At 46.8% G+C, this 13523-nt stretch overlaps 1 protein-coding gene across 2 annotated transcripts in view; it reads right to left on the bottom strand.

Moving 5' to 3' along the window:
- The window catches only part of MAN1C1 (mannosidase alpha class 1C member 1), a 207296-nt gene that overhangs the window by 61566 nt on the left and 132207 nt on the right, over positions 1–13523 (bottom strand). For both annotated transcript variants that reach the window (XM_053268110.1, XM_053268109.1), the window contains exon 3: positions 493–608. In XM_053268110.1, coding sequence (XP_053124085.1) covers positions 493–608 — 116 coding nt within the window. The remainder of the gene's footprint in view (positions 1–492; positions 609–13523) is intronic.

The raw sequence follows: 13523 nt of genomic DNA, 5'->3' as shown, positions 1-13523 counted from the left end.
CAAGTTGAATGTCTAATGTACTCAGGACTTTTAATCTGCAATACAAATGGTGAGTCACTAAGTTTCAGATGTCCACAGGTTATACATTCTTTCCCCCCAGGACTACTGTACTAACACCCTGCTGTGGTCATGGACCGTAGGAAAGTACTAAACTAAACCCTGACAAGTAAATAAAGAACAGAAGTTGGAGATGGAAAAATGCAACACTTAAGTGGGGGGAAACTATAAACAAGTGGGCATTGATTGATCTTTATTTTCACAACACCCTTATCCAGTGATCAAGGTCTGTGGTGGTGGTGGTAGCAGCAGCAGCAGCAGAAGAAAATACATTTTCTCTTTAATATTTTAGTTCTTTGCCTCCCCACACAACTCTATATTTTCCCTTTCCTTGCTTCCACAGTGGGGAAGGAAAACTCAAGGTCAAAGCACCAGGGTTCAAACATTCCAGGCGGTCTTTGCAGCACAGAGAAACATATTCAAAGCCTGACTCACCACATTCAAGTCAAAACTCTTCTCCACCCAATCTCTGGCTTCTTCGAATTCCTCCTTCAGCTCCATGACATACAGAGTATCTAAGGCATCCACCACGGTTGCTCCCCGGAGACCTCCTGTATATATAAAAAAACAGAACAGCTTGAATGGGTCTTTCTTTCACTCCCGGAGGATGAAGGGGTGGCTGCAAAAATTCTACCAATGCTTAAACAACCAAATTCCATGTTGACATTATCATTTGAGTTTTCTACAGGGCCAACAACGTACATGGCATTTTACACAGCTTTAAAAAAAATGACAGCTCTCTGTCCCAAGCACCTTACAACTCCCAGTTTGAGGGTGAGGGGGGCACCACAGAGGGAGGGGGGAAAGAAGGGGCAAGAACCTACAGAGGGGAGAGACTCACAGGAGATGGAAGAGTAACACAGGATGAATGTGTGCGACAGCAGTTACATGAAGTGTTCCCTGTAATGGGGATCCCCAGATGTTAACTACAACTCCCATAATCCCCAAGCCACTGGGAACGATAGGAGTTGCAGTCAACAACGTTACAGAATCCCTGTTACAGGCAACACTGGCTACATCATCATCATCCTTTATTACAGTCCTCGACCAGCATAAAAATACATGTTAAAGAATACAAGTAAATAAAAGTGGAAATAGAAGGTGGTTACACTGGCTACATGTATCTTAGCTTCAATACTGTTGATGCTTAGGACCAAGAAGTTCAGCTGAAGGCTTCCCATAAAGTGTGGGGTCTAAAGAAGAATTTGGAAAACTTAATGCACTATATTTGAAATCTCAACTGATTTTCAAATTGGCTTCAGTAACATAACTTTGGTTTTTACATCGCTCATTGAGAAAATGTGTTCAGCAACCCATTACTGTATCTAGGATTTGAAAGACCATGCTTATTCATCAGTACCATCAGTCCATTACAACTGCCTTATCAAAGAACAGAAAGAAACCAAGATTTCTCAAAATATAAGAGCAGGTCTCCTGTGGGAGACAGAAGACAGGCATATCCCCAGAGAGAGGCAAATGCCACCCCTTTTCCACCTTAGCCTGAATCTTGATTGGACCTAGCATGGTCCAATGCTAGGCCTTTTCCACTGGCCTTTTCCGCTGCCCCTACATCAGTCGATATTTTCACTACAACTCCCAAGATCTTTTTCATCACAACTCCAAGATCTTAGTCCTTGCAAGTTAAGACTCCAGTTTGAGGCTCTTCACAGTCTGCTTTTGATTTCAACATTCAGAAAAATTGGTGCAATTGGTACACCTGGATGCCCTCCACTTCCTGTTGTTTAACCAACTACCAGTCCATAACAGGACCTGTTCTTAATCCCATGATTGCTAAGGTAGCTTTGTAAGAGGTATATTGAAATCCCACATATACGTCTACCAGATCACCCCATCTACAGTCCCTGTATGACTAGTAAATGCCTCCTAACAGCTTTCCAAGAGTTTAATTGACATGCACAAGACTTGGTCCCTCAATGAATCCTTAAGGTCTCCAAATGCTCTTTAACATCTATATACAGTAAAACTGCTGGGAGAGATTAGCAGGAAATTTGGTACAAGGTGTTATCAGTATGCTGATGACTCCCAAATCTTTTTCTCTGTGTTAGAGACATTGGGAAAAGGCATAACCTCCCTAAACACCTGCCTGGAGTGAGCTGTTATCCCTCATCCAGCAGTGATGGACTGGATGAGGGATAGCAAACGGAGACTCAGTCCAAATAAGATGGAAATGCTTATTGTGTGGGACTGGAACTCAGGACACAATTTTGACCTGCTGGTTCTGGATGGGGTTACACTCCCCTAGAAGGAACAGGTACACAGTTCTGGGAGTGCTTCTGAATCCAAAGCTCTCTCTGGTGTATCAGGTTGAGGCAGTGGCCAGGCCAGAGGTATGTTCTATCAGCTTTGTATGATACACCAGTTGCATCCGTTTCTTGATATTAACAACCTCAAAACAGTACTACATATGCTGGTAACCAGAGGCACTGTGACCCCTGGACTTTGAGGCTGAAGTCCAGGGCCTCCACAGCCCCTGCCCCCCGCCAAATCCTCTTTAGTCTGTCCTGGGTGGTGTGGTCACCTGGCGGAGCGTGATGATGCTTAATTAGCAGAATAGGGGGACCTCCAAAGGCCTTTAGGTCCTGGCTCCAAAATTACCTAGGTGCACCTCTGCTGGTAACCTCCAGACCTGACTACTGCAATGTGCTCTATGTTGGGCTGCCTTTGTTTGTAGTCTGGAAACTTCAATTGGTGCAAAATGCAGCAGCCAGGTTGGTCTCGAAGAGACCATAGTACTCCTATATTAAAAGAACACCACTGGCTAGCAATATGTTTCTTGGCAAAATACAAGGTGCTGGTTATAACCTATAAAGCCCTAAACAGCCTAGGCCTGGTGTATTTAAGAGATTTTAAATAGTAGTGTATTTAAGTCTCCTTCACTTCTCCCATTGCCCTTTGAGATAATCCAGAGAGGTCCATGTACAGATGCCAGGAACCCATCTCAGAGATGAGCCTTCGCTGTTGCCACCCCGAGACTTTGGAATGTGTTCTGGTGCTCCCTGCTGAAATAAAAGCCTCCCCATCTCTGACAGATTTTAAAATGTCTTAAAAGACACATTTATTCACCCAAGCTTCTAAACAGAATTGTGGTTTAAACTGTTTTAATTCTTGTTTTATGTTGCTGTGAACCACCCCGAGATGTAAGTTTTGGCCAGTGTACAAATACAATACATACGTTCATAAATAGTGGTAGTCTATGAAAACCATCAGCTGTGATAGTGCTCTCATATAAGCAGCTCTGAAGGCTGCAATACAAGAAAGTTCAGGCAGAGGCTTAGGTACAAATGAAAAATTGTGTGTGTGTGTGTGTGTGTGTGTGTGTGTGTGTGTGTGTGTGTGTGTGTGGTGGGGGGTAACCTGCAGAGTCCCGGCTTCTCCTCAAGCCTTCCAATTCGGTCCTAATGTTCCCCCACCCCGGCTCCTTGTTTTAAGAGCTCCTGGTTTATTATATTACTAGATCAAAGCCTTTGACAGTTTTGAACATGTCAGCAAATTGTTGACTGCTCGCACATTCAGAAAACAGAGGGTGCAATTGGACTGCACAGCTGCAAACTGCCTGCTCGCAGTCTCTGAGGCATCAAAACCTTGGCGGGTGGCAAGGAGACACAAAAATTGGGAATCTGGTCACCCTGGTGACTGCGTTGCATGTTATGTTGTTAAGGAGTACTAGTAACGTGATTTTTGTGCCCAAGAATATATTAGACCAGGCCAGCCCATGGGCCAGATCCAGCCTGTGGAGCTCCATTTCCTGGCCCCCGAGCAGCTGAGCATCAACCCTGGCCAGCAGCATTTCCTTCCCCCCACCCTGAAGGGACAGCATTGCTTCCCACTTGCTGCGGCTGGCTGGCTCCTTCCTTCCTGCCACTGCCAGTATTTCTCTCTCCCACCCCCACCCCCACTGCCCAAGGAAGCATTTCTCTTTCCTCCTGTGCTGCCACGCTCCTCTCCCTGCAGAGGATAGAGAGAGCAGGAGTGAACGGAGGGAGGCAGGAAGAGGAGGGAAGGAAGAAGAAAGTTGCTCTTGTAGCAAGCATGAATTGTCCTCTTTGCTAAGCAGGGTCCACCCTGGTTTGCACTTGGATGGGAGGCTACATGGGAACACTGTAAGATATGGGGCCGCTCTGGGAAAAGCATCTGCATGCTTGCTTTCGGAAGGTTCCAAATTCCCTCCCTGGCAGATAGAGACTCCTGCCTGCAACCCTGGAGAAGCCACTGCCAATCTGTGTAGATAATACTGAACTGGATGGCTCAATGGTCTGATGCACAGCTTCCTATGTTCCTACGTAAGAGAAAGAGGAAGACGAAGACAGAAGGCGGTAGAGGCGCCTTCGCCTGCATGAGTGAGTTGAGGGCAACTACCCCCTTTGTGTGGTCCGTTATGATTTAACGTGTGTTTTAAACTCATGTTTTAATGCTATATTGTAAGCCACCCAGAGAACAATTAGAACAATTAGAATATTATTATTATTTTTATTTATTTACACAGTCACACAGGTGTTATTGACTGGTTTGTTTTATCCAGACATCGAGTCCTTCCCAAGGACCTGGGATGGCTGAATTTTATTGTCAATGTTGTTGCTGTTATTATTATAGATATCGTTGCAGAATATAGACTTTCCCCAGTAAAGTTGCTTTTTGTAAATTGGCTGATGGCCCGATGGGAATGAATGAATGAATGAATGAATGAATAAATAAATAAATAAAATTAGGGGGAGGAGGGGAGAGGAGGAAGGGAGGAAAGGAGTGAAAGAAAAAGGGGAAAAGGGAGGAGGAGGAGGAGGAGGAGGAGGAAGACAGAAGGTACGAGTTGGACGTGAGGCAGACGTGAGGAGGCAGATGCCAGGTGTGTGCGCCTCCCCACTGGTGCATTGGAATTAAATCCCATCCACCTCTCAACTGAGCTCAAAACCTGCACTGGACTGTTCTCATGGCCAAGATTAGGATAAGAGAAGCCTCCGACCCTCATTTTGGAGTTCTAAGTGCTCCCAATTGGCCATTGTGAGAATTCTACAAGCAATGTTGGGGGGGAGGAGGAGAAGAAAATGGCAGTCTGTGAGCTACGTACGGAGGCAGGCGGCAGTGCTAAGCCCTGAACCTGTACGCAGCTCCAGCGTGAGGTTGGAGGGAAAGCACCCCACCCCCCTCCTATCTCCATACGCAGCTCACAGATGATCCTTTCCCCCTCCTCCTCCTCTGCTTATAGAAAGTACAATGGCCAATCGGGAGCATGCATAGCTCTAGAATCATGGTCGGAGGCTTCTCCTAACCCAATGCTGGTTGTGAATTATCATCTGCAAACACTGTACAAACACGTGCACCTGGTGTCCAGGATTATGGCTGTAGCTCTGCACAGAATATACACACAGAGGTAAAACCTGTGTTTGCCGCTGCATGTCGTATGAAGGCCACCTGTAGCCAACTCTGCCTTCACAATCTGCCTCAACTCCCCACCTGGTTGCAGTCCCATTCCTGCTTCTGCTTGGCTGCCGTCTACACAACTACCTGTGGCCAGCATCAACACCCTGGGATGCTAGAAAGAGTGAGGGTAACATTTCCCCCACAAGGGCAACATTTTTCTGGGCGCGCTTACCTGCATTCCCATTCTGGTGGGCTTCAGCTGTCTGGTGTCTTAATTCTCCCTCCGTTTCAACTGCCAAACCAGTAATTATACTCCAGAGCCATACAAGAGGTAGCACCAGGACTTTAACAGCCCACTACGCCCTCAAGCAACCTCATGAATAATCGCTGGACGATGAAACCGTAAACAAATACTGCCTTATCAATCAATAAGCTGCATCAGAACAACCTGTTCTTAATTCTGACACTACTGAACGTCCTAACAGTCTTCCTGGTTCTCTCTCTCTTCCTCCATAGCCTCGTCTCAATTTTCTGTCCTGAAATGTTCAGCCCTTTCCTTGCAAAGAAGGATCTTTTCAAATCCCAATTCAAATTTTGCCTCCCTCACTGGTTTATGAGGATGCTAGTTACTACTAGATCACACCAGTGTCCCCTCTAACAGGCAGTATTCCCAGATGTTGTTGACTACGACTCCCATAATCCCCGGGCAAAGGGCGTTGCAGCTGGGAATGCTGGGAGTTGTAGTCAACAGTATCTTTGATTCCCTGTTAGAGGGAACACTGGGTCAAACTATTATTTATTCAGTGCATTTTTATCCTGCTTTTCATCATCATTATTACCAGGGCAGCTTACAAATTAAGAACACCACACGTATTGGGACACCACAACCTCCTGAACTGAAACAAGGACTGGACAAACAACATTTTCACTTCACTCTTAAAACTCGTAAGAGCAAGAGCCAGGAATGTAACCTGCGGAGGGCGCTCCAGAGCTGGGGCATGACAACAGAGAAGGCCCGGCACTGTGCAGAAACACTTCAAGAAGGGCCTCGCCAGATGATCTCAAAAAAGTCATGCTCGTCATCCTTAGGACAACTAATAAAGTTGGTTGTGGGTGGTATTCCCTGTAACAGAGATACACCGATGTTGTTGACGACAAATCCCATAATGTCAAAGCCACTGCAGCTGAGGATTATGGGAGTTGTAGTCAACAAGATCTGGGAATCCCTGTTACAGGGAACCCTGGACCAGGATAAAACCAGCACTTTTAATTAGCCCAGAAATGTACAGGAGGCCAGCGAAGCGGTTTGCAAAACTAGCAAGATAATGTTCCGGGTGACCTGTGCCAGTTAGCAGCCCAGCCACTGCACTGTGGACCAGCTGAAGTTTCCGACACTGAATCTTCTGTCGATTTAACACCCACACTTTGCTGGTCAAGTGCAAACTCTGCTATCAAGGGGCCTGTATCAATAGTCCCAGTTGGAAAGCAATGGGATGCTGCTTGGTGGAAAGTCACGCACACTCTGTCTGCAAAAGAACTTGTCAGCATGAGGCAAGCAGAAAAGTTGCCAACCGAAGTAGAAAATAAGTTCAGTCATTACAAATGTGTTTTTAACTTCTTTTGCCTCCTGCCTGAGCCTTTGGATCTTTTAGAATGCAAAACTTCATTTTTAAACGTTAAGACACTGAGGCTCTTCACACAAGCAGTGTGAAGAGCCTAAAGGAGGTTTGCAGGTAGAGCGGGTTTGATCCACTCTCCCAGCAGACGATCGTGTAGTCGTCCCTGAGTGGCCGGATTGGGAGGGTTTGCTGCCGGGTCGCGGCCAGGAGCTGTGCAGCTCCCGTTGGTTCTTACGCACAGCTAAAATAGGGCTGGGCTTCTCTAGCCCGATTTTACCCACGCGTGAGAATAGCCTCACTGACTGCAACTTCTGGAAAAAATGGTCTACTCACATCACCCCACCCCGTCACCCTACATAAGAACACAGGAAGCTGCCATATACTGAGTCAGACCATTGGTCTATCTCGCTCAGTATTGTCTTCGCAGACTGGCAGGGGCTTCTCCAAGGCTGCAGGCAGGAATCTCTTTCAGCCCTATCTTGGAGATGCCACCAGGGAGGGAACTTGGAACCTTCTGCTCTTCCCAGAGCAGCTCCATCCCCTGAGGAGAATATCTTACAGTGCTCACACTTCTAGTCTTCCATTCATTTGTAACCAGGGCAGATCCTGCTTAGCTAAGGGGACAAGACCAGCTGTCCTCTCCACTCTCCTCTCCTCTCCCTTATAGTCCACTAATATTTATCCCACTTATAGCTCAGAGTTCTTAGCCACCCAAATAACAACAGATCAACAGTGGAAGCTGAGATTCAATTTTTGGCACCTCTAGGTGGGGCTGGGGAAAATCCCTGTCTGAAACCTTGCAGAGCTGCTGCCCATCAGTGTAGACAACATTGAGATAGTTGGACCAAGGGTCTGACTCGGTAGAAAGCAACTACCTATGTCCTTGGCATGGACAGAGAGAACTCTGTTGGAGCAGCCTGGGTTTGTGTCAGCTACTAGGGATACAGTCCAACAGATCTGAGGAACGAATACTGAATCAGGGCACATCTGAAGAAAGAGTAAACACAGATGGCACAAAACCTCTGCACACACCCCACTCTGATCTACCAGCTTGTTCCAAAAAAGCAGATGCTTCTGTAGCATGTTTACAAAACGCACTGACCATGAAAAACAACACTGCCTCAGCCAGTGCTTGTCTTTCCTTTTATCAGCTCTAATGAGTCTGCAATATTAATGATTATGTGGTTTTTCTGCTCTTTGCTACTAGCGGGAGAAATGTACCAGCTCCAAGCAACATGGAAGCCTGGTAAGTACACTGGCAAACATGGAGAAAACACATACCCCCCACCAACCTACTGAGCAGTGCCTGAGGCACTGACGATCACTGTGATATTGCAAAAGTAACACACTAATTTAATTTGATTTAATTGGATGATATAATCCACAAAGCCCTCCCTCAAGAGGGACAATAAAGAAAGGAGTTAGAGTCTTTCCTCCGAACAAAACAGGGACTGAGAGACAATAGTAGAAGTCAGTTTTCCAGCATACATAATTGAAATGAAAGCGGGGTGGGGGAGAGATAGCGTGAATCTGCAAAGGGCGTCTGTGTCAAGCAAATGCCTTTAAACACATGAAATGTGCAGAGGGATTACCAACTGGCTCTGCTCTTCCATTCAGCGCTGTGAATAGTTTTGCCTTCCCTGCCGCCGCCACATCTTGTACACAACACAGGACGGGCTTCACTGATGGGTTGCCTTTGGAATCAGACAAAGCTATTATTTCATCTTGTTCCTCAAATGCTTGGTGTCCAAAGATGGAACCGAGAGCTGGAAGGTTTGCATTTGGTACGAGGGGACTTTGGGCAGGTTTCCTTTCTTCTGCTACACCTTTGATTGCTTCCATTAAAGTCTTGAGACAGGGCTTCCTTTTGGTTGGGTTCTTGTTTGTCAAAGCTGAGAGAATACGGTAGCATTACGTCCCTTTGTATGGGCGAGGGAACAGGACATTTATTTCTTGAAGCAGCCGTCCAATAAATACACGTGCTGTCGCAGATCCTGATGTTCTCGAGATTCTGTCACCGGCAGGTGTGGAGCCAGCCCAATGGCGGTTTGGGTCCAGCCCCGCCTGGCAGCCCCTCTAGTGACATCCCGTGCTGGTGATGTCACACGCACATGCAAAGGCCTCGAGCTCCGGAGCACCTGAGCGAGTTCTCCCCTGTCATTTCAGGCAGCACTTGCTGCCTGACAGAATCCATTTCCCCTTCTCTCCCTTGCTGGAGGAAGAGAAAGAGAAATATAGGATGTCAGGCAGCAAACGCTGCTAGAAAATGGCAGGGGAGAGCTCGCTCAGGGCTCTCCGGAGCCCGGGCATGGGGAGTTCACTCGGGGCTCTTCCAGAGCCCAAGCCATGCCCTCCCTGTGGGCTTCAGCGGACCTTTCCATTGGCGGCCCGGTTCTTTGAACCCATTCGCACAATGGTGGTTCTGACCCTGGTCAGTGGTTTCAAGGCACATTTCAGGACCAGGCAGAACAATCTAAAAGGCACCATAAAATTCTCCTTTGGGAAATCATCTCCAGCAGAGTTGCAACAACAGAATTCTGTGACCATTTTAAAGAGACAAGAATCTGACCATTCTTTTAATACCTTATCCTAGAGTGGGCAGTAATGGACCAGGATGACCATTTCAAAATCTGAGGAACATTTGATCGGCAAAACATTCAGAATGACCACCATAGGAACACAAGAAGCTGACTTATACTGAGTCAGGCCATTGGTCTATCTAGCTCAGTATTGTCTTCACAGACTGGCAGTGGCATCTCCACGGTTGCAGGCAGGAATCTCTCTCAGCCCTATCTTGGAGATACTGCCAGGGAGAGAACCTGGAATCTTCAGCATTCAAGTGCTCTTCCCAGAGTGGCCCCATTCCCTGAGGGGAATATCTTCCAGTCCTCACACATGTATTCTCCCATTAAAATGCAAACCAGTGTGGGCCCTGTTTAGCAAGGGGGGCAATTCATATTTGCTCCCACAAGACCAGCTCTCCTCCCATAGACCGGTTCTCCTCCAACAAATAGTGTCTGTCATACAGAGCAAGGAGGCAGGAGTGGACAGGAGCAAACTAACAACAATTCCAGACTAACTGCACTGGTATACCAGAGAAGAGGCCACTTTTGACCGCCTACCTTTTCATCTGGCCAGCACTGGAGAGTGTGTGTGTGTAGACAAAAAAAGCTGAAGCCAGAAGTTCACTGTTTCAGGCTGCCACTAAATCAGAGTGGAGAGACAGTGAAAACAAGCTCTCACTTATTATGACTGCCTATTTGAAACATGGCAAGAGCAGTGGTTATTTTTAAAAAATTGCATCACAGGGCCATATCATCAAGTTCTCTCTTCTCCTGCCATAATATCCAGTTTATCTCATATCGTTATGATAAATGTATGCCACACAGCAGCAACCTAGGATACAGAGACAGGGAACTGAGTATCCTAACGATGTCAAGATATGGGGCAAGGGGAACTAGACTGAGGGGGTAACTCATAAGAAGCTGCCTTATACAGAGCCTAACCCGAGCCAGTGGTCCTTCTAATTTGCTTTCATCTCTGTGCAGAATGAGTTTTGTTCTAGGTGGCAGTATCAAGGCAGTGTGTACGCACCTGCATTCAGAGTGGGGCCTTCCTGATTCAACCTGAGCGGGATCTAAAATGAACTGAGTGGACAACAGAAAACTTGTGAGTGCGTGCACGCGTGCACACCTTAGAGGGAACAGTGAGCCAGACCACTGGCCCATCTACCTCAGTACTGTCTACACTGACTGGCAGTGGCTTCTCCAAGGCTGCAGGCAGGAGTCTCTCCCAGCCCTACCTGGAGATGCTGCCAGGGACTGAACTTGGGACCTTCAGCACGCAGATGTTCTACAACTGAGTTACGGCCCCAATCCCCAAGGGGAATATCTCACACACAGTCACCCATCCAAATGCAAACCAGGGCAGGCCCTGCTTAGTAAAGGTGATAATTCATGCTCACTACCACAAGACCTGCTCTCCTCCCCATACAGGGCAGCCACTTTTAATAGCAGACCTGTGCTACCAAAACCTCATCAGCATACCAGAGTATTTCTGCCTGGTATTCATCAATGTTGCACTTTCTTACCCTGAACCCACTGTTATTTTTGCCCCAAAGATCTTCAAAACGTTTCAACGTTTTTAGAAACGCCGTGCAACATTTTAGCTACAGTTCGTCCATTAAAAGCTAAGCCCACCAGCTCTCTTTATACAGCTCAACGCTGGGAAAGAGCAACACTTACACAGTTGCGGGCACGAGGCCACCCGCTTCAACTTGCTCGCTCATCTTGGAACAAAAATGCTTTGAACTATTTCCCCATTTGGACAAGCTGGAGAAAGCTGAATGGCTGGAAATATCACAGCAATTTCATACACATGCAAGTGGGGAGCTATAACAATGCTTTACCTTGTTCGGCACGCTGGCAGGGTGAAATCCCTAATGAAATGAGGCTGCCCTCAAAAAAAAAAGGTCAGGTATGTACAGCAAAACAGCCAGGAAAATTTGAAAAGCCAGGGAGCTGTAAAGGAGGCAGGTGATTTGGGACCGGCTGGTCAGTCCAGAATGCCATTCCAGATACTTTACTGCATGGAGTAAAGCAGGTTAAAACAATCATTTATTGGAGGTTTACAGAATCTGCATGCTGCACCGCATGGCACACACAGCTTTTAAAACGGGGATAAGGATAAGGAAAACTACTCAGGGTTTTTTTGGTGTGAGAATGATTTTGGCACTGTTAAAATGACCGGCAATTTTTGGCACGCCTTGCAAAAAACAAATGTTTACTTATTTACACTGTATTTTCCTTGTTTTCGTCATGTCATCAATCTGGCCACGTAGCACAGTGATATCATCCCATACATAAGGTGACTTCTGATTGGGGTGGGATCATCCATGTGACTAACCCAGAAAATGGGAGAAGCCGAGCGGAAAAAAATGGTGCTGAAGGTGCAGCAGCCAAAGAAAACAGGATTGGAAAAGGGTGATCCCCTGTACAACCTGATTGCTAACTATCTGATCCAGCCTGGGAGCTCGGGTTATACTGATCTGGGGAAACTGATGTGGCCAGAACTTCTTGTCCCCTGGGCCACAGGATAGCCACCATACTTGGTCTGGCCACCACTATGGCTCCCCCAACAGACGTATCTCAAGCAGAGTTGTGGTGACTGCCTATTATCTCATAGTGCTGGGTGCAGCTGGGTCTCTCCTGCCACTAGGATGCAAAGGGAAGACAGTCTTGGAAAAACTGTTTGCTTTCCGTTGCAGGAAGGAAGCAAGCGAGACAACAGTGCAAAGTGCTGCCTCTGTGGCAAGCTCAGATGTCATTTCCTCCAGCTACAGAGGAGGAGTTTTGTTGTGGAGAGCCTCACTGTATTGGGGCAGCTTTTTCCTTGTCCTGGGGAAGGACGAGGGAGACGCTCTCTGTAGTTTCTTGTTACCTTTCCAGTGTGCCGCATCTCCCTGCTATTAACTAAACTGAGGATGGAGGGCGGGGCGGGGGGAGAGAAAAAACAGATGCCACACAGGCATTCTGAAGAGCTCGAGAAAAACCCTGTTGAAGGTTTCTGTTTGTGCAGGAGAATGCAATCCCCTTGCAGTGAAGTCAACACTTGGCCCTCTCTTCTCCCAGGAGAAGCTGTGACCCTGGAAATCAAAGACTGCCCTCTACCTGTATACATATTTTAGTCACCCCTTCCTGTAGTTTAAATATTTTACATTTTATTCTCTCAAAGACAGATGCATACAACTTTGAATACGCATGCTTTTGCCTCTGTAATGCATTTTACTGGATTTAAACTGAGCTGCGGTAGTAGCTTTAATATTAATGTAATAATTTTAATGCAATATGGTTCTAATGCTTCATAATCTGTCCTAATGTATGTACCACTCCTAATGACTGCCTCACGCTATCTTATGCTGCCCTCGGACCGTAATAAAGATGATTGCTTGACTGGCTGCCCTCTGACCACCTATGGGAAAACCTCAGCGCTGAAGGAAGCTAACCTTATACCATAGTTGCAGGAAAAGGGAGAAATAGTTAATATGCTCAGTCTGCAGAGAATGTGGTGGAAGCAAGGCCTCCGTTTGTTTTTCTCAGCTGTGGGAGTGAGGAAAACTACCCAGAGTAGAAGCAGTTTCATACAGAAGCGGCTGAAATCATCTTTGCCCACTCCTCACTTCAGAGAACCGGTACCATGCAGTCCTGAGTCCCACATTCAAGTATTCATTCAGGAACAGAGAAGAATAGACACATCCAGCAAGTGCAACAAGGGAGCACTGTTTGGGGCTTCCTACCCACCCAGAAATCTTATCGCCCATCTCTGCTCCCTTGGCTTTGCAGGAATTTCCACACAGTGGTTTCAGAGCTGAGTGAGAGAGAGGTGCTGAAAGGACAGCTCTGACTGGAGGCAGAACAAAGGCATAAAGGCAAAGCACTTTCCGGGCTAAACCAGGGGAGGCGTTTAAGAAGT

Source organism: Hemicordylus capensis, chromosome 7, assembly GCF_027244095.1.
Source record: "Hemicordylus capensis ecotype Gifberg chromosome 7, rHemCap1.1.pri, whole genome shotgun sequence".
Lineage (NCBI taxonomy): Eukaryota > Metazoa > Chordata > Lepidosauria > Squamata > Cordylidae > Hemicordylus > Hemicordylus capensis.
Note: the sequence above shows the minus strand (reverse complement) of the source record. Positions and strands in the feature narration are given on the sequence as shown.